This window comes from Myodes glareolus, chromosome X (assembly GCF_982192425.1).
Source record: "Myodes glareolus chromosome X, mMyoGla1.1, whole genome shotgun sequence".
NCBI lineage: Eukaryota > Metazoa > Chordata > Mammalia > Rodentia > Cricetidae > Myodes > Myodes glareolus.
Genome location: NC_142053.1, coordinates 6,132,954 through 6,156,549, shown reverse-complemented (window position 1 = coordinate 6,156,549; position 23,596 = coordinate 6,132,954). Strand labels below are relative to the sequence as shown.

Below are 23,596 nucleotides of genomic sequence, written 5' to 3'. Positions count from 1 at the left end.
CCCCAACTCCCTCTCCTCCTCCCTCTTCGTCCCTTAGGGCAGTCAGGGTTTCCTGCCCTGTGGGAAGTTCCAGTTCCTTCCCCCTCCCTCCAGGTCCAGGAAGGTGAGTGTCCAAACAGACTGGATCCCCAAAATCCAGTATATGCAGAGGAAACAGCTCCCAGTATCATAGTCTATGGCTTTTCAGAAAGACTTCGGGCCAGCCACAGTCAGAGAATCCGGCCAAATTCCGAGAATCTGGTTAGATCACCTCCTCGTTCAGTCCCAGTCCAACTGACCTTGGTAAACTCTCATTAGATCCGTTCCCTTGTATCAGTGGGTGATAGCATCCCTCGCAGTCCTGATTTCATTTTTCATGTTCTTCCTCCTTCTGCTCCTCATTTGGACCTCGGGGGGCTCAGTCCGGTGCTCCAATGTGGGTCTCCGACTGTATCGCCGTGCTTCGCCAGATGAAGGATCTATGGTGATAAGCAAAATATACATCAGTATGGTTATGGGCCACGGCCGATTCAGGCACCCTCTCCTCTGTCCTTGGACCTGGGATCCCATATATAATCAAGTCTCCTGTAAACCCTAAAATGACTCCCTTAGTTGAAATATATTCTTCCCTGATCCCATATTCATCCTTCCTCGCTCCCCCCCCCATCTTCATAATAAGCCAGGATGTTCTTCTCTTGTTTTCTATAGATATGTGGTGGTTGGGTGAAAATGGCTCCCAGAGGTTCATATATTTGAATGCACTCAGTTGTTGGAGTTGTTTACAAAGGATTAGGAGATGTGACCTTGCAGAAAGAGGTGCATCACTGGGTGTGGGCTTTGAGATTTAAAAAAAAATCTCAAAACATTCTCAGTTTGTGCTCACTGCCCCCTGCCTCGTACTTGCAGATAAGGATTTAATATATCACTTACTGATTCAGTACCAGGCTTACCTGCCCGCCTGCTGCTGTACACCCTGCTGTGATCATGGTGAATTTAAGCTCTGAAACTGAAAACCCCCACTAAACTCTTTCTTCTTCTATAAGATACCTTGGTCATAGTGCCCCTTCAGAACAATACAAAAGTATCTAAGACATGCACTCTTCACTGCAGAAGCTTTCTGAGATTGAAATAATTCATTCCTTATAGATAAATCAATGGCCTTTTGGAGTATAAAGAGAAGTTCTGGAGAGAAGAAAAGAAAAAAGGAAGAAAGATCTGAAGAGGGAGTGAGGAACCCATATTTCTCCTCTACCTTTGAAGATGCTTTTCCTTCCTGGGCCTTCTTGAAGGTTATAGCAAAGAATATACAAATTGGCATTCAAGAGAGCTCCCAATATAATCTCTTAATAGCAATGCCCTTTAATAGTTCCACCCACACAGGCTTTGGTAACTTTCTAACACCCATTTCACATGGTCCCTGTCAGTCAGGCTTTGAGATGGCTACAACTCCAGCTGCTGTCATGATTACAACCTTTTGAAAACATTGATCTAGAAGCCCTCAGATAAGCTGTATCCATATCCCTGAACAATACATACAAACTGAGATAAGTCACTGAGTTTGGAGGTGAGTTTGGTATGGAGTAATGAAGTAATGGAGTTTGGTATGGAGTATGGAGTAATGGAGTGCCCAGCTGAAGCTTCTACATGTTTCTTTTTAACTCGAGAGACATGTGATACAGGTAGCTTTGGGGGTCCAGCTAATCTATATCAAAGATGAATGCATGAAGCACATTCTTCATACTTAATAACCAAATGGCATTTTCTAATGCTGCAGTCAAAATGATAGAGCCAATCATCCCCGGAGACAACTGTGGGGCTTTATAGCTTTTACAAATCTGCCTTCATGAATCCCAGTCATATGCAAATGTGTAAGTGAACCTTTGATAAACCACTTGATTTCTGTTTTAGTTAATGAACTGAAAATACACCATTTTACACTACGATTAAATTGCTAAAATGTTCTACTCTGGTTCCCAGTTAGCTGTAATTAAAAGTAGAAATGTAAGAACATGGCAAGTAACTTCTCTCTCTTCTAGTATCCTGAAGCATGGAAGGGGAAACTTGAACACAAGGAAGAAGCAACTTCTAAGTGGAAGTAGAAGGGTGAAAAGGAGAGAAAACAGTCTACAAGATCTATCCTGAATTGTCAATGATGTGTTATATGGCTCCATCCCCAACAGCAGGTTGCATGTAAAAAATAGTATTTCTGCTTTCTAAGGATAAAAAAGGAAGGCATGGAATTCCCAGTTTTTCACTACCTGCACAACGCTGTGCTCCTCATCTTGGAATCCATAAACATCCAAAAGGACAAGAGTGACTTTTGTAGTGCATGAGAAAATTCCTTACACATACTAAAAACACAAATGAGTACAAAATGTATGTCTGTTTGTGTATGATTGTAGATAAGAGATGCTGCGTGTAAGTACTAATATATCTGAGAAAAAAGAATCTGTGAGTGTATGTTGTATTTACTTTGTAAATGACAGTATGTATGTGTATATGAGTGATAAAGAATGTATAGGTAAAATATATGTATGAAGGGATGTGTGTGTGCATGTTTGTGAGAAATAGTTGGCTGGCTGTGGTGATGCATATGAATGTGTACTCACATGTGCACATATGTGCATACCATGAAATAATATGCTTATGGATATATAAATGTATGGATGATATGTGTATTGTTTATATTGATAGAATTATATATATGTATGTATCTATGTTAAAGCAGCTGTGTATATATGAATAAGTGATGTATATACAGTACATGTATGAGTACAAGATAAAGAAGACTATGTTCTTCTCTCTGTATGTGTATTTGAGTGCATGAAATGTCATATTTCAATGAATGAGAGGTGTGTATATATATATTATTAGGTGTTTGTGCTAGAGCAAAATGAGTCCGTGAAAGTATATGTGTTTGGATATATAGATGAAATATTTATATGCATTTGTATGTTAACTTTGATTAATGGAAATACATATAAATTTCTGTGATGAGTATTGTGGGATGTTCAATTTAATTGTGTGAGTGTATGGTTAAAACAGTGTGAAATGTGTGTGTTTGTTGAAAAGTATGGCTATAAGAGAACATATGTATGTATATGTATATGTGTATATGTATATATATATATGTTTGAGAATTTCAGTAAAGGGCTACACATATATGTATGTAGTATGTATATTGAACATAATATACAAATTATATACATATATATAGTTGGTGTAGTACATATGTGTATGTGTGTTTGAAAATATATGAGTGATAGTCCACACATGTATGGTGTGTGCTTGTATCTATAGAGGTAAATAATTATATACATGTGTATGTGTGTTTATGTGTGTACATAAATCAACATATTAATAAGACATGTTCTGTGTAGAAATCTGTATATATGTGCATGCTGTTATGACAGAAATATGTACATTAATGCATAATTTGTATGTATATGCTTTCCTATAACTTTTTGGGTGAGCTGATATACATGACTATGGTATGAAATGTGAAGTTTTACATTTCCATGAGTGTTTACATTTTGTGTATGTATATATTTTTGCTATGAAAAAGTGATCATATGTATGTTCATATCTAATCATGAATGAGATTTGATCCCTGGATTCACAGATTAATTGCAAATAAAAAAACTAGAAAACATGCTCTCTACACAGAACATATACATATTTTTTCAATTGCCTAAACAATGTGATACTGTCAATATTAATGAAGCACATAGATTTTATTAAGTATAGCAAGTGCTCTAGAGAAGATAGAGGGTGGTGTCTACATAGGTTCTATGTAAATATCGCAACATTTTATATATGAGATTTGAGTATTTGCAGATTTTGGTACCTGAGAAGTGTTTCATCCCAACCCCAGCTGGATACCAATGAACAACTCTACTTCCACCATAGTGGTGTGACAGAAGATCTTAATTTGTGATCTATATTTGTGAACATGCTCCAAACAGTGCCTGGTACCTAATAAACCTGTCCAATAAATGCCAATTGTCATACATATATTGTTATGATAATGACTATCAGCAACACATTCTCATAGGAGCCCATTGAGCTAATGGGAGCTGTATTTATGAATCCCTTCCAGGCAAGATGGGAGGGATAGAGAGGAAACTCTGCAAAGTGTTCCCTGGCCGTTTCTGCTTCTAAAAATACTCATATGCAATAGCCGAAAGCCCAAGAAATACCACAAAGAGCGGTGTTTGTTTGTTTGTTTGTTTGATCACTTTTCAAGACAGCGTTTCTCTGTAGGTTTGGAACCTGTCCTGGAACTAGCTCCTGTAGACCAGGCTGGCCTCAAACTCACAGAGATCCGCCACTACCACTTGGCTTTTAAATACGGTTTTTCATTTTTCATACTCAGATGCTTCTTGAACAACGTTTTCCTACCAGTTTAACAATCAAAATTGTTTTTAGACAACTCCAACTTATCCTACCTACCATAGGGAGAAAGTATACAAGCCAAAACCCCACATTGCTAGGGAAGGTGGAGGTGTGGGGAAGTGGGCAGCCTGTACCATTTAAAATCACTGTCTAACACTTTTAGACTGATGATTATTGCGAGGGATTGGTAGAGCTACTCAAGCACAAAAACCTTTCTGTACCTTCTCAGAGCTAGACACTGTTCAAGGAATAAAAGAAAAGAAGTGACTCTGAAGAGTCCTTAAGAAAACCTCAGAACTCATTTACAGTTCTCCTGCCTGTATGGTTCATGGAAAGGTCTGCCTGTCTGCTCTTGTTAACTGAATTTCAATGCCCAAAAGGCTGGAAACCTCCACATTATGAACACAAGTGGAAAGAAGAAGGAGAAGGAGAAAGAGAAGGAGAAGAAGAAGGAGAATCACCTGTGCAGCTTGTTAGACAGATTTCTAATCCCCACCCAGTGAAATTCTAATTCTAACTTCTTGGGAGGGCCCGGGAATCTGCATGCTTATCCTTTCTGGGGCTTTAAGTAGGTAGGCCCAGAGAGCAACACCAGAGCAAGAGCACAGAGAGCCAGAGTATAGAGCAATTACAGACATGATCATTCTGCAGATGAGGAAAGCCAGCCAGAGAGGCTTTGTCTCAGGCTCCCAGCTAGCAATTGAGGGTACCACAATTCTAACCCTGCTCTCCTGCATTCATTTGGGTAAAGGATCATTTCTCACAGACTAGGAAAGAATGAAGTCACATGAGGGTCTTTTCGGTGAAGGAGCCCCATTCTATTTTAACTTTCAAGGAGCTGTGCCTCAGAGAGCATCTGCTGACTTATACCAATTACATGCTTGGAAGGCACTAGGAAATAATATGCTTATTGGACACCAGAGCTTGGTATCACGTAACATCCCTGCAAGAGCTATTGTACTAAATAACATCAGTAAAGATCAACAACGAAAAACAGCACCCAGGGAGAAGCCTGGATGAAGAGATTCATTGGGGGATTACAGCTCAAGGAAAACTGGGTGTAGCAAGAGGCATTTCATGGAAAAGAGCCTTCTAAATAATTTAAAAGGAGCCAACCAAGTGCTGGTTTTACTTCAACTTTCACACCATCTGACCATCTGACAGCCTCTCCCATTACCCTCTACTTCCTTAACTCATCCCTGATACTGAACATTGTCAGATGCTTTTTAAAAATCTAAGCATATTATAGCCCCAAGTTCCCTTTATCTGTCATGACAGTGAGATCTTCAAAGAATTCACTCAGGTTATTTTAGAATGACCTCTTCTTACCTCGAGCTTAGGTTCCCTGAGAGCTTTCACTAACATTCACTGAAAGGGGGAGGGCCAGGAAGACTGCTCTACCAGCCTCACTAAGGTGACACAGTCAGCTTCCAGCAGAGAACTGTGTGGGTGGCCCACAGTGCTAGTGTAGGTTGGGAGCTGAGGCACTGGCTTTATTATGAATGAGCAAACTGCAACCCCTTAACTCCCAGTGGCTGCATGTTCACAATAGGCTAGCCCAGGCAAAGATGGAGCCACCTCTGCCATAATTACCCCACAAGTCTTTTCATCATGCCATACATACACATAGGGGCTATGAAGATGGCAACACCTATCCCTGAAAATTGTTCACCAAACATGAGGTCAGGATACATGGTACAACCTGTGTTTGTTTATTCTCTACTGACTCTAATGAAGGTGCCTAAACAATAGGCAATATAGTATAACAACTATGTGCATATCTGATTATATTGCATTTAATATAGTAGGTAATTGAGAAATGATTTTAAGTATAATATATGGAAGGAAATGCACATAACATTTCCAGATAACACACTATTTATTATAAAAGGTAAGAGGATATGCAGTCTCTTTGGTGATTCTGAAAGCAAACCTTCATGATTTAAGCAGTCAAGACCGGAGAGAAATACCCAAATGGAAGCATTGAGATCCTGAGTAAAAAGGAACTACAGACATCATCATTCTGAAGCCTATGGTCCATGATTTGAATACCTTAAGTTCTCACACTGACTCAATCAATAAAGGTTGAGTTGGTGTCTCTAGTGCCATCAAATCTTGCCATCAGCATTACCAGTTGGATGGGACATGGGGCTGCTGGTTTGGCAGGTGGGATCTGACCCTGAAAAGGAGAGTCTTGAGTCCTTTGCGTACTTTGTCCAACGTCTCACTAACTATGGGCTCCGGAAATATATTTATCTCCCTTGCCAGGTAAAAACTAGATGTATATTTCAAAGTCCCCCTCCATCTTAGAAGAGGATGTGTTCCCTCTGTTGGTGACCATTCACTATCTTCCAATTGAGAAATGGTGGAGAAATAGTAAGAAGAAATCTCTTCTATAAGCCAGCCACATATCACAGGTACAGGAGCAAGAAGCCATTCTTTATAGGTACCTTATGAATCACTCTCCAGGTAGTTTAGGAAGGAGGTTTGGAGATATTTACTAATGTATGTACAAGGCTCATAAATAGGCAGAGCTACACTAGAAGCCATGTTATAATAGGTTCATGCAGTTAAAACTATAGATCACGAAGCAAGGATCTAAAGGAAGTAGTTGTCATCACCCTCTGCTTACATAGACACTCACTTGTGGCACCAAGATAAATGACTACCCTTCTCTGTGCCTGAGTTTCTATATCCAAAGAAGGGCATCCTGAAGTACACTGGCTCTTTAAAGTGTCTACTCTGAAATACAATTTGCTAGAAGTTAGAAGTGGGTGGAAAAACACAGTAAGGGAGGGCTGGAAGCCTCTAAAGGCGGGAGGCTCTCCTTTCCCCATCGAGTGACATTCTCTAAGGCAGGGCACAAGAAGTGGCTTCAAGACCTCAGCAGATGTTGAGAAACATCCCAAAACTTTATGTATGCAGGCCCTGTGAAGAATTTCTCTTTAGAAAAAAGTCATAGCTTCATTTCAGGTCCAAGACCCAAAAGAAATTGGAGAAGACAATAAATCTTTCAAGAGTTTTCCTCCAACATCTACTATGAATTTTTTCAGTGTTTATTTCTTTATCATTGTAAATATGAAATTGAACTGAAAAGAAGGAGGGAAGGAAAGAATTTGAGGTACCATTTGTATGTGAGTTAAGCCAATCAAAAGAAGACTTAGTACGATGCCAGAATTCAATCTTATCTTGCTGCTTGTGAGCTGTTTGACCTTGATTAGGTCCTTCCTCTCACTGTCTCACTGCATAGGGCTGCACAATAGACACAGTACCAATACAGTTATCATCAAAGGCTTCGATGAACAGTACTACAGTGAACTGTCACTTGGCAGGAACTGAGTTGTTGTCAGAGGCTGCTCGTTCGTTTCCTGGCCACCCAGACCCAAAATAACTACTCAGAAACTATTAATTACAACACTGCTTGGCCTAGTAGCTTGTGCATATTTATAGCTCTCTCTTATATCTTAAATTAACCCTCAACTCTGAGAAGCATCACACTCATAGCAGACTATTTTTACCACACCTCATCACTAGCTAGTCTTAACCAAATCATCTAGGGGCAGGAAATCAGATTCGTAACAATCCCTGCTGCTGTTACTAGAGCTCTTCACCACAAAACATGGTTCTCTGTACAAATGTTCACCCACATTTAAATAAAATGACATATTATATACAGAAATAGACACACGAAATTATAGTTTAGGCAAACCTGGGAAGACAGAAATTCTGTCAATTTCTGCATTGCTCACAGAAGCTGGGCAACATGGATGCAGGGATTTTCTTTCTTCCAGCATCAGGCTCCTGTGAAGGAGGCCTGTCTGAACACTCAAAATGGAAGTTTCAGGAGGAATTCTAATCTTGCAGGTTTTCCAGGATTACAATCTATTCTCACACTTTCATTCATTCATAAGTTCATAGTCTTATTCAGTTGCTGCTTATTTTCCCCTTGATACCCTCCTCCTGCTGCTCTTCTATTTTGTTTTTATTGAAAATATATCTTTTAATACAATATATTCATTTTTTCCAAAACAGGGTTTCTCTGTGAAACTGCCATGGTTGTCCTGGAACTCACTTTGTAGACCAGGCTGGTCTTGAACTCACGAGATCCGCCTGTTTCTACCTTCTGGGTGCTGGGATTGAAGACATGCACCACCATCACCCAGTCCATACAACGTATTCTGATTATGTTTTCCCCTCCCTCGTCTTCTCCTAGATCCTCCCCACATCTTTATCCATTCAACTCCACAACTTCTTTCTCTTTTTGGTAAACAAACAGGCAAACATAAATAAAATAATCTTAAAAGAAAAGAAAAAGCACAGGAAAACACACACACATAAACACACACAAACCCCCATAAAAACACAAAGCAAAACACAAAAAAAGAATGCACAAATAAAACAATATTAGATAGGAAATCTACAAAATTATCATTGAGTTTGTTTTGTTTTAACCATGGTACCTGCCATAAATGTGGTTTATATACCCAATGATACTACACTGGAGAAAACTGATTTTTCATTTGCAAAAGTTAGTCAATTAGAAATAGTTTTCGTTAATGATGGGAGCTTGTGTCCACTTCCCCCTCTCGATTCAGGGACCTCATGTGTCTTGGCCTGTGCAGGCCCTGTGCCTGCTGCAGTCATCTCTAATTCCATACATGTGTTGCCTTGTTGTGTCTAGAAGATACTATTTTCTTGGTGTCATCCATCCCCTCTGTCTCTTACAATGTTTCTGCCTCAATTAGGTTTTGTATGTTTGTTTGTTTCATTGAGATAGGATCATTCTTTGTAGCTTTAACTGGTCTTAAATTTATTGTGTAACTCCACATTACATTAAGTTTAATAGTCCCTCCCTCAGTCCCCAAGAACTGACACAATCTTTGGTTACTATGTTCCCTCCTCCTTCTGCATCTATCATATAACATATCAGCAACTATATTGCATCTTTCCAAACTTTCCTACATACTCAAATAATCATATTCAGCTTCATTTATATATGCATGAATGCATCTCCTTGCAATTATGTTTAAGGTAGTTGATCATTGTTTTACAAAGCTGAGCTCATATTGTATTTTGTGCACTTTGTTTTCATTGTTAAACTGTCTCTTTCAAAATTCCTCCAGCTCAAATGGCAGCCTAGCTCAGTCCATTTCATGACGACAGTCAAAGCTACCATGTGCTTTATCTTTCAGACACTTGGAAACACTGACTGTTCTCTGAATTACCCTAATATATGTCCTGCCCAAGTACCACATTGCCTTTCCTGTTTCCTGAGCGCTTGAAGTGTATCTTCTCATCTGTCAACTCAGCTGATTCTGCCTGAGCCTTTCTTGGATAGCACTGATCCTGAAAGAAAAGACAACTCTGACTTTTCTCTCTTTAGAGTCCTCAAGGTATATCCTGAAAAGAAGTTTGGGGGTTATGTCCAAAATGTTCATTAAATGAGGTTGACATCTGTCTTCCTGATGAGATTCTAAGTTTCAAAAAATGAACTACATGGCTTTTCAAAAAGGCTCCAGGCCAGCCACATTCAGAGAATCTGGTTGGATCACGTCCTCGTTCAGTCCCAGTCCAACAGGCCTTGGTGAACTCTCATTATATCAGTCCCCTTGTATCAGTGGGTGCTCGCATCCCTCGCAGTATGACAATGACACTGGGACTTGCTTCCTCTGCATATACTGGATTTTGGTGCTACAGTCTGTTTGGACTCTCACCTTCCCTGGACCTGGAGGGAGGGGGGATGAACTTGAACTTCCCACAGGGCAGGAAACCCTGACTGCTCTAGGGGATGGAGAGGGAGTAGGAGAGGGAGTGGGGGGAGTGGGAGGGTGTTGGGAGGAGGGGCTGAAATGGAAACTTTTATAATTTAATAAAAACAAAGTTTCAACCATAAAAAAAATGAACTACATAAGAAATGTTTGTTGGCATAAATGAATGAATGAGTGAATAAATGAAGCTGGAGAGAGACCAAGATAAAGGGATGTCCATGGTCCATGGGATGGATAATCAGGGATGTGGTGTGGACTTCAGAGTTATTCATGAACTCAAGCTGTGAGGACTTGGCAATTGACTGATTTATACAAGAATATAAGGATCAGGGAAAGTCATGCTTATTCATAATTTTATCCTGTCTTCTTATATTACTAAGTGGTATGTAATAATAACTATTTATATGATATAATAATTCCACAAATCCAAGAACTTCTGTGTTGGATTTGTTTCTTAATAAACTCTACCATGGGCTAAGCCTCTGACCATGATAGTTCTCAGTGACTTTTGTCTTCTGCTTGCTTAGTTGCACTGTTGAAATCTAGATGCTTGATAATACCTCTTGGAATTTTTCTGTAGTATACACCAAAGCTGGCAATAGCCTGCGTGGGGGTGAGGGTTAATACTCACTTTCATATGTGCAGTTTCTTTGTGTGCAAATGACACAGATAAATCGGCAGCAGGAGCCCCATCTAGGAGGCTCAGAGTACTATCTCTCAAAGAAAGAGGGGACAGAACGTAAGGGTTATTCCTGGTAAAACCAAAGAAATTGCTATTACTCTTCTGAGATATGAACAGGCAGATCTACCTGATTTTCCTTAAGTACCAGTAAAAAAAAGTGGGATTTTCAGAAAAACTTAAACTCCAAAGAAACTCAAAGGTAGACACAACTACAGCATATTTCCTCTGGGTTACCATTAGGAACACTGGCATCTGGGAAGATGTAGAAAGGAAGAGAATTTAAATCTTCAATACAAGTTCCTAGCAGTGCTTCACCCAGAGAAAATAAATTCCTTCACCCCACCCATCCCCACTACTGTTCACCATAGAAGGTGAGTATTGATTGACTGGGACAAAGGATAGTAAGAGTAATTCTTTCTCAAGTTCCATGGCCATATACACCCACAACCTCTGCTGTAAGGCAAGGTTATAGACACAGGGATCACATCACTGCACGACAAAGCAATAGCCTGAATAAAGGCATTGACATTGAAATGCTTAAATATTTCCTCAGACTACAGTCAAGAGCTTGTCTGTGTATGTGAAGATATGTGAAAGTCATGAAACAAAAACACATGAATGAAAACATGGTGACCAGACTGTGGAATTCTTTGAATGAAATTTTTAAATACTAAGCCTATATCCTAATGTCAATTTGAACTACATCTTTAGTTCATCAAAGAGGTTGATAAGGGGTGATGTGATCACACCTGAACCTGTCTCAGTATGTATAGCAGACTACATGGTCAAAATAGTCAAGGGCAAGATGACAAAGAAGAGATTTAAACTATATGGCAATTGACATGGGGGAAAGTAAGCAATTCAGAACAAATTTAAAGGACAGACTTAACAGGAACATAACAGAACTATAGGGTGTAGAGTAGAGCCGGGTGTCAAGGATAGAGAGACGGAGAATATGTGTAGGAATGGAAGGAAGCCAAAATCAAAAGGTGACTCAGCTGGTGCAGAAAGATGAACAGATCCACAGACTGGTGTTTAAGTGACTGCAGAATATTGGAAGACAGGGAATCAGAGTCCTAACTTGAGCAGTAAAACTGTAATTTTCAACAACAAGCCACGCGGAAATACCTAACAGACAGTTGGGAAGAGAGGTCAGTAACGATGACAGTGATATGACATTGATCATATGGCAAAGCCAACTCTTGAGCCAGGCCAGAACTGTCAGTGATCAAAAATATAGAAAATCAGACAAATTGTATAAACCTGGCCTGCAACTCGCGTCATGCTGTGCAGCCTCCTGTCAATGATTTCTCACAACCTCAGATCTAACTCCCTACAAACGGCTTAAAGGCAGTGTATTTAACTGTTAGGAATATAAAATGTTTATGCAACCATTTATTCCATTAGTGCATCCACTTCTCACTTCAGAACTAACTGTCTCTACTAATTAAATACATTTATTTTAACTGCAGAAGTATTTATTTCCAAAATAAGAACATGTTAATTATCTGCAGAGTGAAATTAACCCCAGGATGCTAATCTATACATTCATCTGCCTCAGTATATATTACCTACAGATGCCTGGCTGTACTACCAACCATTACTCAATGCATTCTTGCCACCTGGATCTACATCCTTCTTGTTATTTTCCCACTTAAAACTGCTTGACTGGCTGACATGGAAAGTGGAATTTAACTATCACCAGCCTCATCTCAAACAGAAGAAGACTAGAGATTCACAATTTACTAGCATGTACCAGTGTAATTCAAGGACATTTTTTTTCTGAGTGAGGAGGTAAATGTCTCCAATTACCCTGAGGAATTTTTTGTTCCTGTTTTATGAGAACTGACACCTTAATTCTCTTGTCACTGACACTTTCTAGACATGGATATATATCTGCAATTCTCATGATAAGTCATTAGTATTAATTAAGCCAACATCAATAGCATAATTTAGCTAGTCAGTCAGCATCTTATGAGCGCTCACAGAGGGGGCATCTATAACCCAGTACATTGGAAAGGAAGGGAGGAAAGAGAGAATAAGACAGGGAAAAGAGGATGTTCAGAAAGATGGGGTATGCTTGCCATCACCTCTACTTGGGGGGTCAACTGCAGAAAGCTCAAACAGTGGATTCTTATGATGCAACATCTGTTTTACTCATCTGAACAATAGAATAGTGATACTATGAAGCTGTCTGGCATCAAAGAAGAGGAACTTCACAGAATGTAGTCTTCACTGCCCCTTGGAAAAGACAAATGAAATGTGCTTGATTATGACAGGCATTTGACAACACTGTATTTCAAATTCTAACCTTTGATTAAGCCTCGGAATGAGAAGTGAAAAGGTAAGATAACCCTATCCATTAACAAAATTTCCCCTACCTTCCTCTGTTTAACCATCTCTTCCCTCTTTCCTGCCTCTCACTCTCCCCTCTCCATCAGTTCCCCTTCCTCTCTTAACATATTTACTTCAAATATTTATGTAGCATTTGCAATGTACCAAAAAATTTGGTAAGTATGTGAGGGAAAATTAAAGGAAAATGGCGAGAATTGATGAGAAGGAACACTATTTAACAATAATTGCTTATTTTTGTAACACGGAGATATATTAGTCCGGTGAGATGGTTCTCTACATGAACAGATGTGCAAGCCCAATGAAGTGATTCTATATACAATACAGACATCCCAGTTCTGCAGTCTCATAAAATTTTCCCTATTCTTATTCTCAATATTCCCTAGGATAACCAAAGCTGTCAGATGCAATGGCTCACCCTTGCAATCATAGGAACCAGAAGGTTGAGCAGGAGGGTCATGAGTTCAAGGCCAGTGTAGACCACTTGCATATCCCAAATGTCTCCAAACAGTGAGGAGAATCTGGCTCACTGGCAAACATGTGCCTAGCATATAAGAGGCTATGGGCATAATTCTCAGCACTGAAAGAATTCCCACTGCAGGGATTAGATGGATCAAGCACCTGTGGTTTCACCAAAGTGAGGAGCTTTCTCATAATTGCTGTGTATTCTCTGGACTGGCTATTCTCTAGAAGGCACTAGAAAAAATATTCCTGTTCTTGGAAAGAGATTCAGGAGGCATGCACACAGTGTTGGCAATGCTTTGGGGTAATTCTAACATTTTTTGAAATGCTATATGTCTGCTCTCAGCATCACAAATTTTTAACACCAAAATTTTTTTTTTTTGGTCAAGTACTGTATGCCAGTGCCCGCACAGAGACATTATCACTATTCCTTCCCCTGGGTAGTACCTACTTGAGTCTCCAAGACAAACTTTAGTAACTTTAATACATTTTCTGGTTACTAACATATAAAGAAAAAGAAACGATTAAAAATGAAAAAATAAAAAGTTTCTAAGGTTTGAATATGATTGTTCCTTTCTAAAAGTCATGCTGAAATTTGGTCTCCAGTATGGCAGTGTTGAGAGGTACTAGACAGAACCTTAAGGAGATGATGAGATGGTAACCACAATTACTACAGTTCTCACTGAGTTGGCTTAGTTACTGTAAGAGTACCTTATAACAAAGTAATACCTTGTGCTCTGTTCAAACACATACATTTGCCCTTCTGTTTCCAGACATGTTGGGAAGACACACACACGAAAAAGAAAAAAAATCAAAAGAAAACAAACAAACAAAACTTGCCAGAAATTGGGCAGATAGCAATTCTATACTCTAGCACTTCAAGACAGACGTTTGGTTGGTTGGTTTGGCTTTTTTGAGACTGAATTTCTCTGTGTGACAGACCTGGCTGTCCTGGAACTTGTTTTGTAGACTGCCTGCCTCTACCTCCCAAGAGCTGGGATTAAAGGCATGTACCACCACGCCGGACCAAAGAGTGTATTGGCTTAGACACAAATCAGGGTCAACTGCTTGGAAGACAGCTATGCTAACCATTATAGCACTCCTCAGGATTTCAAGACTGTAAAACAGAAAGGTGAATAAAATTGTTTCTTTGTATATTGTACACTTTAGTATTCTGATAAAGCAACAAAGAAAGATCTAAGGCACAAATGGTATTTCTATTTACATAAAAAAGTGTTTGATTCAAGATACATATTAGAGGGTAGAATTGAATGGATCTTGATCTTTTGTGTGGAACTAGGAATGAAATCCAGGAACCAAAACATACTCAGCAATCACTGTGCCACCAAATAATACCTCTACCCAGGATCTTTAGCTCTTTGAGAGTAGTCTAGAAGATACCATTCTCTAACACTGAGGGCATATCTAACAATCAGGTTACATTTAAAAAGTATCAAATTTTTTAAAGTGTCAAATTAAAGATTTAAATACCAAATCCTGTGTTACTTCATGCATCTTTATTATTTATGGAAGAATTTGGATGTTCACTGACCATTTTACACAGTTTTAAATTACAGTAGACTATGTCCTAAGTTCAGTGACCACAAACAATGCTTCAGTTGGCAGTCAGGAATTCTGAGCACTCTACTCAGGGGATGAGTATAATCAAGTGCCTCTGACAAATGAAGGCAGGGCACACATGTCTTTAGATTCCTATCGGAATCACATGTTATTGGGTCCCTGTATCCCTTATTGGTTATAGAAAAATGTAAAAGAAATAATTGCCTAGAAGACTTGGTCTATGTCTTTGACTATTGCATATCAACTTCTGTGTTTGTTTAAGACCACCTCCTACCATAAAAACAGATGCTTCATGATCGTTTCTGTGTGCTGCCACAAAACTTTCACTTGAGTAAATATTGACCAAAGATAGATAGTGTAGTAAGGAGGCTGCTTATTGGTTCCTGGCCGTTCAGCCCAGAAATGAACACACAAAAACTATATTATTCAAATCACTGCTTGGCCCATTAGCTCTAGCTTCTTATTGGCTAATTGTTACACATTAATTTAACCTATTTCTATTAATTTGGGTATCATCACATAGTTGTGGCTTACCGGCAAAGTTTCAGCATGTCTAACTCTGGCAACACCTCCATGGCTTCACTTGAGTCCTCCCTCTTTCTCCTAGCATACAGCCTATCTTTTCCTGAAGATACAGAAGGACCTCCCACACCAAGATAGTCAATTAGGGGATGGAGAAACAGTTCAGTGGCTAAGAGTATATTCTGGATAATTCCAACATTGTATTTTAACATTCACATCAAGATGTTAAAGACTACATGGAACTCCAACTGCAGGAAATTCAATACCCAGAAGTGTCTATATGCACTACCTGTACGTGCACAGATTCACACTCAGGCTAAGTATACAAATCATTAAAAATAACTTCTAAAAAGTTAAAAAAAAACTAGAGACAATGAATTCTTATTACACACTTTTAAGAGTTCCTTATATATTCTATTTATGATATATTTATTAGGTATATGTTTTGCAAATAATCCCTCTGCCTTTTCATTCTTTAAAGTATTGTGTTAGAGGTCCTTCTGTCAATGTGTTGCTTTCATTGGTTAAAGAATAAAAAACTGCTTTGGTCTGTTGATAGGGCAGAACTTAGGTAGGCAGGGAAAACTAAGTGGCATGCTGGGAGAAAAGGAGGCAGAGTCAGAGGAACACCATGAAGCTGCCACAGACAGACATGCTGAATCTTTCCTAGTAAACCACTGCCACGTGGATTAATAGAAATGGGTTAAAATAATATAAGAGTTAGCCAATAAGAAGCTGGAGCTAATGGGCCAAGCAATGACTTAATTAATACAGTTTCTGTGTTGTTATTTCAGGGCTAAGCTAGCTGGGCAGCCGGGCCCTCCTCTTACAAAAGAATGCTTTGAAAGAGCTAAACATTTTCAATTTTTGATGAAGTCTGGTTTCTCTTTACACTTTTTTTTGGCCTGTGATTTTAGAGCCACACCTAAATTATGAGTAGCCCAAGGTCAAAATTTTATCTTAAGTTTTCTTCTGGATATTTGGGAGTTTGTAAAATAGTTTTACATTTAAGACGATGATTCATTTTAAGTTAACTTCTGATTATGGTGAGAAAATCATAACTATTCATCTTTTTAATACTGGAATAAGTTGTTCCGGCATAATTTATTGAAACCATCAGCATTTCTCCATTGGTACATTACTGTTTATAATAGCATACTATTAGAAATCATATAATATCCATCAATAGAAAACCAGTTGAATAAATTGCAATACCTGTATCCAGTGGAAATTCATGGCACCATTAAAAACAATATAAAAGCTCTTCCACAGAGATATTGAATAAATTCTATACATTATTTAAGTAATCATATAATATTTTTAAATGAATACTCATTTACATTTTATTTCCTATGAAATTTCAGTTTCCACTTTTTCTTACTGAGTTCCTCTTGTATTTCCAGCATTGTTCTAGGCACTAATTATACAGCTGTGATATCTAGTGGAACAAAGCATTCAATAATCAACTAGTATAGTGGTGAATTCTAAGCTTCAATTTGACTAGGCTGAGGGCTAAGGTGGTTTGTTAAACATTATTTCTGTGTGTGTCTGTGAAGATGTTTCTGAGAAAACTCAACAATTTAAACCAGTAGACTGGGTAAATAAGGTTCTTCCCTTCCCCAGTGGGAGGAGGCATCATCAATCTGTTGAAGATTAAGGTAAAACAAGATGACAGAAGAATGAATTCGTACCACGAAACATTGTCAATATTGGTTTCAGACTATACCAAGACTTAAATCTTTTGCTCCTCTGGTCCTCTTGAGCTTCAGACTTTGACTGGAACTCACAACCAGCTTTCCTGAGCTGCCAATGTGCTAATGACAGACCATGGGAGCTCATGGGCTACAGCTGGTCTCTGATTGGATTTTCACATTTTATTATGTGTATTTGGGTGCAACCTCATTACAACTTGAGTAAATCTGACTTGCAATGGTTTGACTTCTCATTTTTTCTTCATGATGGATTTCTGGGAGTCTGTAGATAAATTTTTACCTTACCGTATCTTTATTTTTACTGTTGACAGGTTATAGCACAAGCATACATCACTTATTACTTCTGTCCCCCTAAAGAACCTCTGTGAATAAATTTTCCTGTACACAATATGATTTTGGTAAGTGCCATACAGAAAAATAAAGCAGGAAATGAAGAGTGTGCAAAACTGGAGAGCTCTGATTTTCAATAGGGCATGGTTGATAGTTTTATCAACAAGGTGGTAGTTAACTGAAGACAAAAGAAGTAAAGGAATGAGTCATATAGACCATCTGACAGAACAATGTTACAGGTTGAGGGACAGCAATGTCCTGATAAAAGAGCAGCACCTGATCCCTGGCCACAATAATGGCTAGTTTGTGGGCAAGTGTGAAACCTCAGCAGCTGCCCAAATGTAGTAATACACCACTTGTTTGTTTCCTGGCTGCACAGACTCTCAAAATAATCACACAGATACTGTATTATTTAAATCACTGATTCGCCCATTAGCTCTAGCTTCTTAGCTAACTCTTGGCTAACTCTTACATATTAATTTAACCCATTTCTATTAATCTGTGTATCATCATGTGACTGAGGCTTACCAGGTAAAGTTCTGTCTGGCTCTGGCGGGTCTACATGGCTTCTCTCTGACTCCACCCTCTTTCTCCCAGCATTCAGTTTAGTTTTCCTTGCCTACCTCTGTTCTTTTGCCCAATCAAGCCAAGCCAGTCTTCTTTATTAATTAACCAATTGTATTCACAGCATACAAAGGGGGAATCCCACATCATTCAAACCTATATTTTTGCTTCTAGTATGGATAGATCAAGCACCACTGCAGGCTGTCCAGTTCACCCAAGCCCAGTTGCTTGCAGGAAGGTATGGAAAAATTAGCTTCTGCCTTTCTTCACTCTGTACCTCCTTCATATATGGAGAAGAAAACACAGATGGACAGCTTACAATTTGTTATTCACATCTCCTAGAAACCATAATTCACAATATTCAAGAAGTCTTCCACCTCTAAATCTGAATTTCATCAATATATCTTCCATTCCTTTAGTGGATTTTCTTACTCTCCCTGTTGTCTCATTATATACTTCTGCACAGAGTTCCCATGAGAGGTTAAGTTAATAAACACATAGCACTGAGAACATTCCAAACACATCCCAGACACACTATTGAGCTATTAGCATCATTACCCCCTGTATGTTTGAGCTTGACATACAGTATTAAGTCTTACCAGCACATATTCAGGCAACATTTCCAATTCCTCTTTTAGGTCATTTTGATTTGAGTAATATTTGAGTGTCTTTGGTAACTTTGTGAGTGCTTGAAGAGTCTCTTTTTGATGATAATATTTCTATGTTATTATCATCATAAGATAAACATAAAGATGTTTCCTTTCTACTTTATCTTGTGAGTACCAGATGGTGTTTGGCTGACTTGTCTTTCATTTTCTACCACCTTTGTACTTTAGATCTGGTGTGTGTGTGTGTGTGTGTGTTTAGCAGAGAACTGTGTTTTACAGATTACTTTTTAATTGTATGCACTTTTTGTGGAAAAACTATCAAATTGTATAAATTTATTTTATATTTTGAAACTGTACATTAAAGTAGGATGCTTTGCCATTTTCATGTTAAGCCATCCTATCCAATATGTCTTTCCATATATTCAAAGCTTCTTTCATGTCCTTCAAAAGTTTCCCACATAGAAGTTTTTACAGTTCTCATTATGTTCAGTTTTGTTTTATTTAATCTCCTTCTTGTATTTTCAATATGGTCTTTTCTCACTCTCTGCTTCATGGTTTTGAACTAACTTGTTTTAAATAAAAGTTATTGCTATTTTTATGTTAATTTTATACCCTAGTACTTTTCTAGGTGTTCTTATCTAATATCTTTTTGCTATTTTCTTAAGTATTTCAAGTATAGCTGACTATTTTAACTTAGGCTCAGAAAGATAAATGCTGTTTGTTCTCTCTCACATGTGGATCCTAACTTCAAATCTTTTATTTTGTGTACTTAATTTGAAAAACAACTGGAAGCCAGGAATGCAGAAAGGGATCTTTGGGGTGTGTTATAGGAGGGAGAATGGGAGAGTATAGGCAAATCAAAAGCAGAAAACTGGAATCCTGGAAGTGAAACCTAGAGGCAGAAAAAGTTAAGCAGGGAGGGGTATGGAAGTACAGGAAAAGTAAGGAGGAGTGCTAGCCACCAAAATGTGCCATGAAAAGTCATACAGAAGCCTACTGTCTCCTAATCCACTTAAAATAATTTGAGCAAGATCAGTACATTAATATGTTTTACAATATTATTGTTAAGGGAGTGCTTGGTAATACATTGTGTTAATGTTTAAATCATACTAAACATAATAGCCTCCTCAGATATTTATCATTTCTTTATGATAAAAACATTTAAAGTATCTCCTTGCATTTTGAAATATAATGTACATGGTCATCTTACTGAGCAACAGAACCTAGAATTTTGTACATGTTACTTAACTTTTCTCAATCTCTTTTTCTCCCTTTCTCTGCGGTTTAACAACTGTTCTACTCTAAAATTTTATGAGGTCAACTTTTTAGAATACATATGTTCAAGCAATCATGTCTATGCCTGGCTTGTATTATGTGACATAATGTTCTCCAGTTTCATCCATCTTACCACAAATGACAGTACTTCATCTTTTTATGATCAAAGAGTATCTGTGTGTGCTTGTGTGTGTGTGTGAGTGCATGTACGCGCACTCACACAATCTGTGTGCACACAGGTGCACACATGTTGCTATAATCATTCATCAATTGATGGACACACTGCTTAAATTTCTTGGGTACAGTGAATAGTTTTTTTTGTTTTTTTTTTAATTAAATCACTGCTTGGCCTATTGCTTAAGCGTATTTCTGGCTTACTCTTATATCTTAAATTCACCCATTTCTGTCATTTTATATTTTACCATGAAGCTTGTGACCTGCCGGCAAGGTTCCAGCTCGCAGCTCACATCTTTCCCTTCTGGCGGCTATCTGGTATCCCCTGACTCTGCCTACTCTCTCTACTCTGTTAAGCCATTGGCCGAAAGCAGCTTCTTTATTAACCAATAAAAGCAACACACAGACAGAAGGACTTCTCACACTGTTTTCCTTGTTATGTTTAAATAAAAAGGAAGGTTTTAACTTTAACATAGTAAAATTATATATAACAAAACAGGTATCAAGCAAGAATTACGGTTACAATATTTATATCTACTTTATCTTTTATCATAACTAAGGAAGAATAAAACTATCTATTCTTCAACCCCATCAAAGACCCCAGAAGGATATAATATTACCTAAGTTAACAAGAAGTGCATTTTAAGCAGCTTCCAAAACTTTAGAATTGACAGAACATCTCACTGCCTGGACAGTCACCCAAAGTTCTTCTGTGTTGTTGGAGCATCCATCTTCAGCCTACAGGCCCATAGTGTCCAGCAGACTTCTTCATGGAGCGGGAAATTTCAAAAACAGTTCTACCTGTACCGGCAGTTTGTCAGTCACTTTCCTCTGTGTCCTGCAGAATCTCTGGCAGTTCTTTCAAGAAGCAGGAGCCCCGAAGGACTGTCTCACCTTCTTCAGGCAGCGTCAGCAGTCGTTTAACTCTGGTCAAGCAGTCCAGGCAAGAGCGGCTTCTTGCCCCAATGGCTAACAAACTCCATAAGGAGCTTCTTTGATGCCCATCTTCCTCTTGAAGTAATTGGGGCTCTCAGTAGCAGATGTGTGTCATTGTCATTAATAATCCTAAGTTATTAAAACATTTTAAATGCCATATTTTGAAGATCTTTGAAAGATTTGAAGAATACCTATCTAATTGAAATATATTTCTATATATCTATAAAACCTAACTAGCATGACTACAAGTTTGACTATTATAGATGATTATCTATTAACCTATATTTCTTACTTATACATTACATTTTAAGATGAGCTGCACAAACACAACACCTTAATCAAGAGCAGAAATATGCATATAACAAAATTGGCCTAAAATTTATATCGATAGACCAACATTCATACCAATGCAAAGTATTCATATCTGTAGCATATCCCCCTTTAAATGTAAAAAAAAGCATTTATAAACAATACTTGGGAATATAGGTATAGTTCTCTCCAAACTGCTTCCTGCTTTTTGTTGGGCAAGGTAATTTTTTAGGGGATGTTTACAGCAACCTTTCAGTTGTTCTTGGTCCATCAAACCACATTAGTCTGGGTGGATTTCATAGGTTCTCATCCTCTGTGGAAACAAAATAAAAGAACCTCTTTCCAAAGCAACAAATCCTTAGACTCAAATTTTGAAGTCAGGAAACCTGTAAAATATTTATGTTGGTTTAGCTTAGCAGTCCCCAGAATCAAATGTCTCTCTGCAGTCAAAAAATTCAAAGAAAGCACAATAATATACATAATCCAAATTCTCTCTGTATATTCCATTTTTACGTGACTGATTTTTCTTACGCTATTGTGACTGTCTGTACTCTTTTTTAATTATATTTACTGTCTCTTTACTCTTTTTCTTCTCTCTCCCAAGCCTATGTACATTTTTTTTGTCATGACTTTTTTTTCTTTTTTTTTTATTAAATTATAAAAGTTTCCATTTCAGCCCCTCCTCCCAACACCCTCCCACTCCCCCCACTCCCTCTCCTCCTCCCTCTCTATCCCCTAGAGCAGTCAGGGTTTCCTGCCCTGTGGGAAGTTCAAGTTCCTCCCCCCTCCCTCCAGGTCCAGGAAAGGTGAGAGTCCAAACAGACTGGAGCGCCAAAATCCAGTATATGCAGAGGAAGCAAGTCCCAGTGTCATTGTCAATGGCTTTTCAAAAAGGCTCCGGGCCAGCCACATTCAGAGAATCTGGTTGGATCACATCCTCGTTCAGTCCCAGTCCAACAGGCCTTGGTGAACTCTCATTATATCAGTTCCCTTGTGTCAGTGGGTGCTCGCATCCCTCGCAGTCCTGATTACTTTTTTAATTTTCTTCATCTTTCTGTTCCTCATTTGGACCGTGGAGTGCTCAGTTCGGTGTTCCAATATGGGTCTCCATCTGTATCGCCATCCAACGTCGGATGAAGGTTTCCTCTGCCCTTGCCTTCTTTGCTCACGTTCTCTTTCCTTCTGCCTCTTATTTGGACCTAGGGAGCTAGGTCCAGTGTTCCGACGTGGTTCTCCGCCTCCATCTCCATCCATCGCCAGATGAGGGTTCTATGGTGACATGCAAAATATTCATCAGTATGGTTGTGGGCCAAGGCCGGTTCAGGCACCCTCTCCTCTGTCCAGAGAACCATCTGGGGATCTCTCCTTGGACCGGGGATCCCCTTTATAATCAATTCTCTTGTAAACCCTAAAATGATTCCCTTAGTTGAGGTATATACTTGCCTGATCCCATATCCATCCTTCCTCCCTCCCCCCCATCCCAGTCCCCCGATCTTTCCCCAATCCTCCCCTACTCCCTTCTCTCTAACCCTCTCCCTTTCCGACAACCCTCCCACCCCCCCATGCACCCGAGGTTACCTGGGACTCTTGTCTGTTTCCTACCTCCTGGCGGATAGCTAAATAATCTTCATCAGGTTCATCTTCTTATTTAGCTTCTCTAGGATCACGAATAATAGGCTCAAAGACCTTTAATTATGGTTAGAATCCACTTATGAGTGAATACATACCATGTTCCTCTTTTTGGGTCTGGCTTACCTCACTCAGTAAAGCGTTTTCTATTTCCATCCATTTGCATGCAAAATTCAAGATGTCATTGTTTTTTACCGCTGAGTAAAACTCTAATGTGTATATGTTCCACACCTTTTTTAACCATTCTTCTATTGAGGGGCACCTAGGCTGTTTCCAGGTTCTGGCTATTACAAATAGTGCTGCTATGAACATAGTCGA

At 38.8% G+C, this 23,596-nt stretch overlaps 1 protein-coding gene across 3 annotated transcripts in view; it reads right to left on the bottom strand.

The window, feature by feature from the left end:
• Nucleotides 1-297: 297 nt before the first annotated feature.
• Nucleotides 298-23,596, bottom strand: part of Ids (iduronate 2-sulfatase) — a 252,787-nt gene continuing 229,488 nt past the window's right edge. For all 3 annotated transcript variants that reach the window (XM_087902964.1, XM_087902960.1, XM_087902961.1), the window contains one exon: nucleotides 298-458. In XM_087902964.1, coding sequence (XP_087759090.1) covers nucleotides 313-458 — 146 coding nt within the window. In that variant the 3' untranslated portion in view covers nucleotides 298-312. The remainder of the gene's footprint in view (nucleotides 459-23,596) is intronic.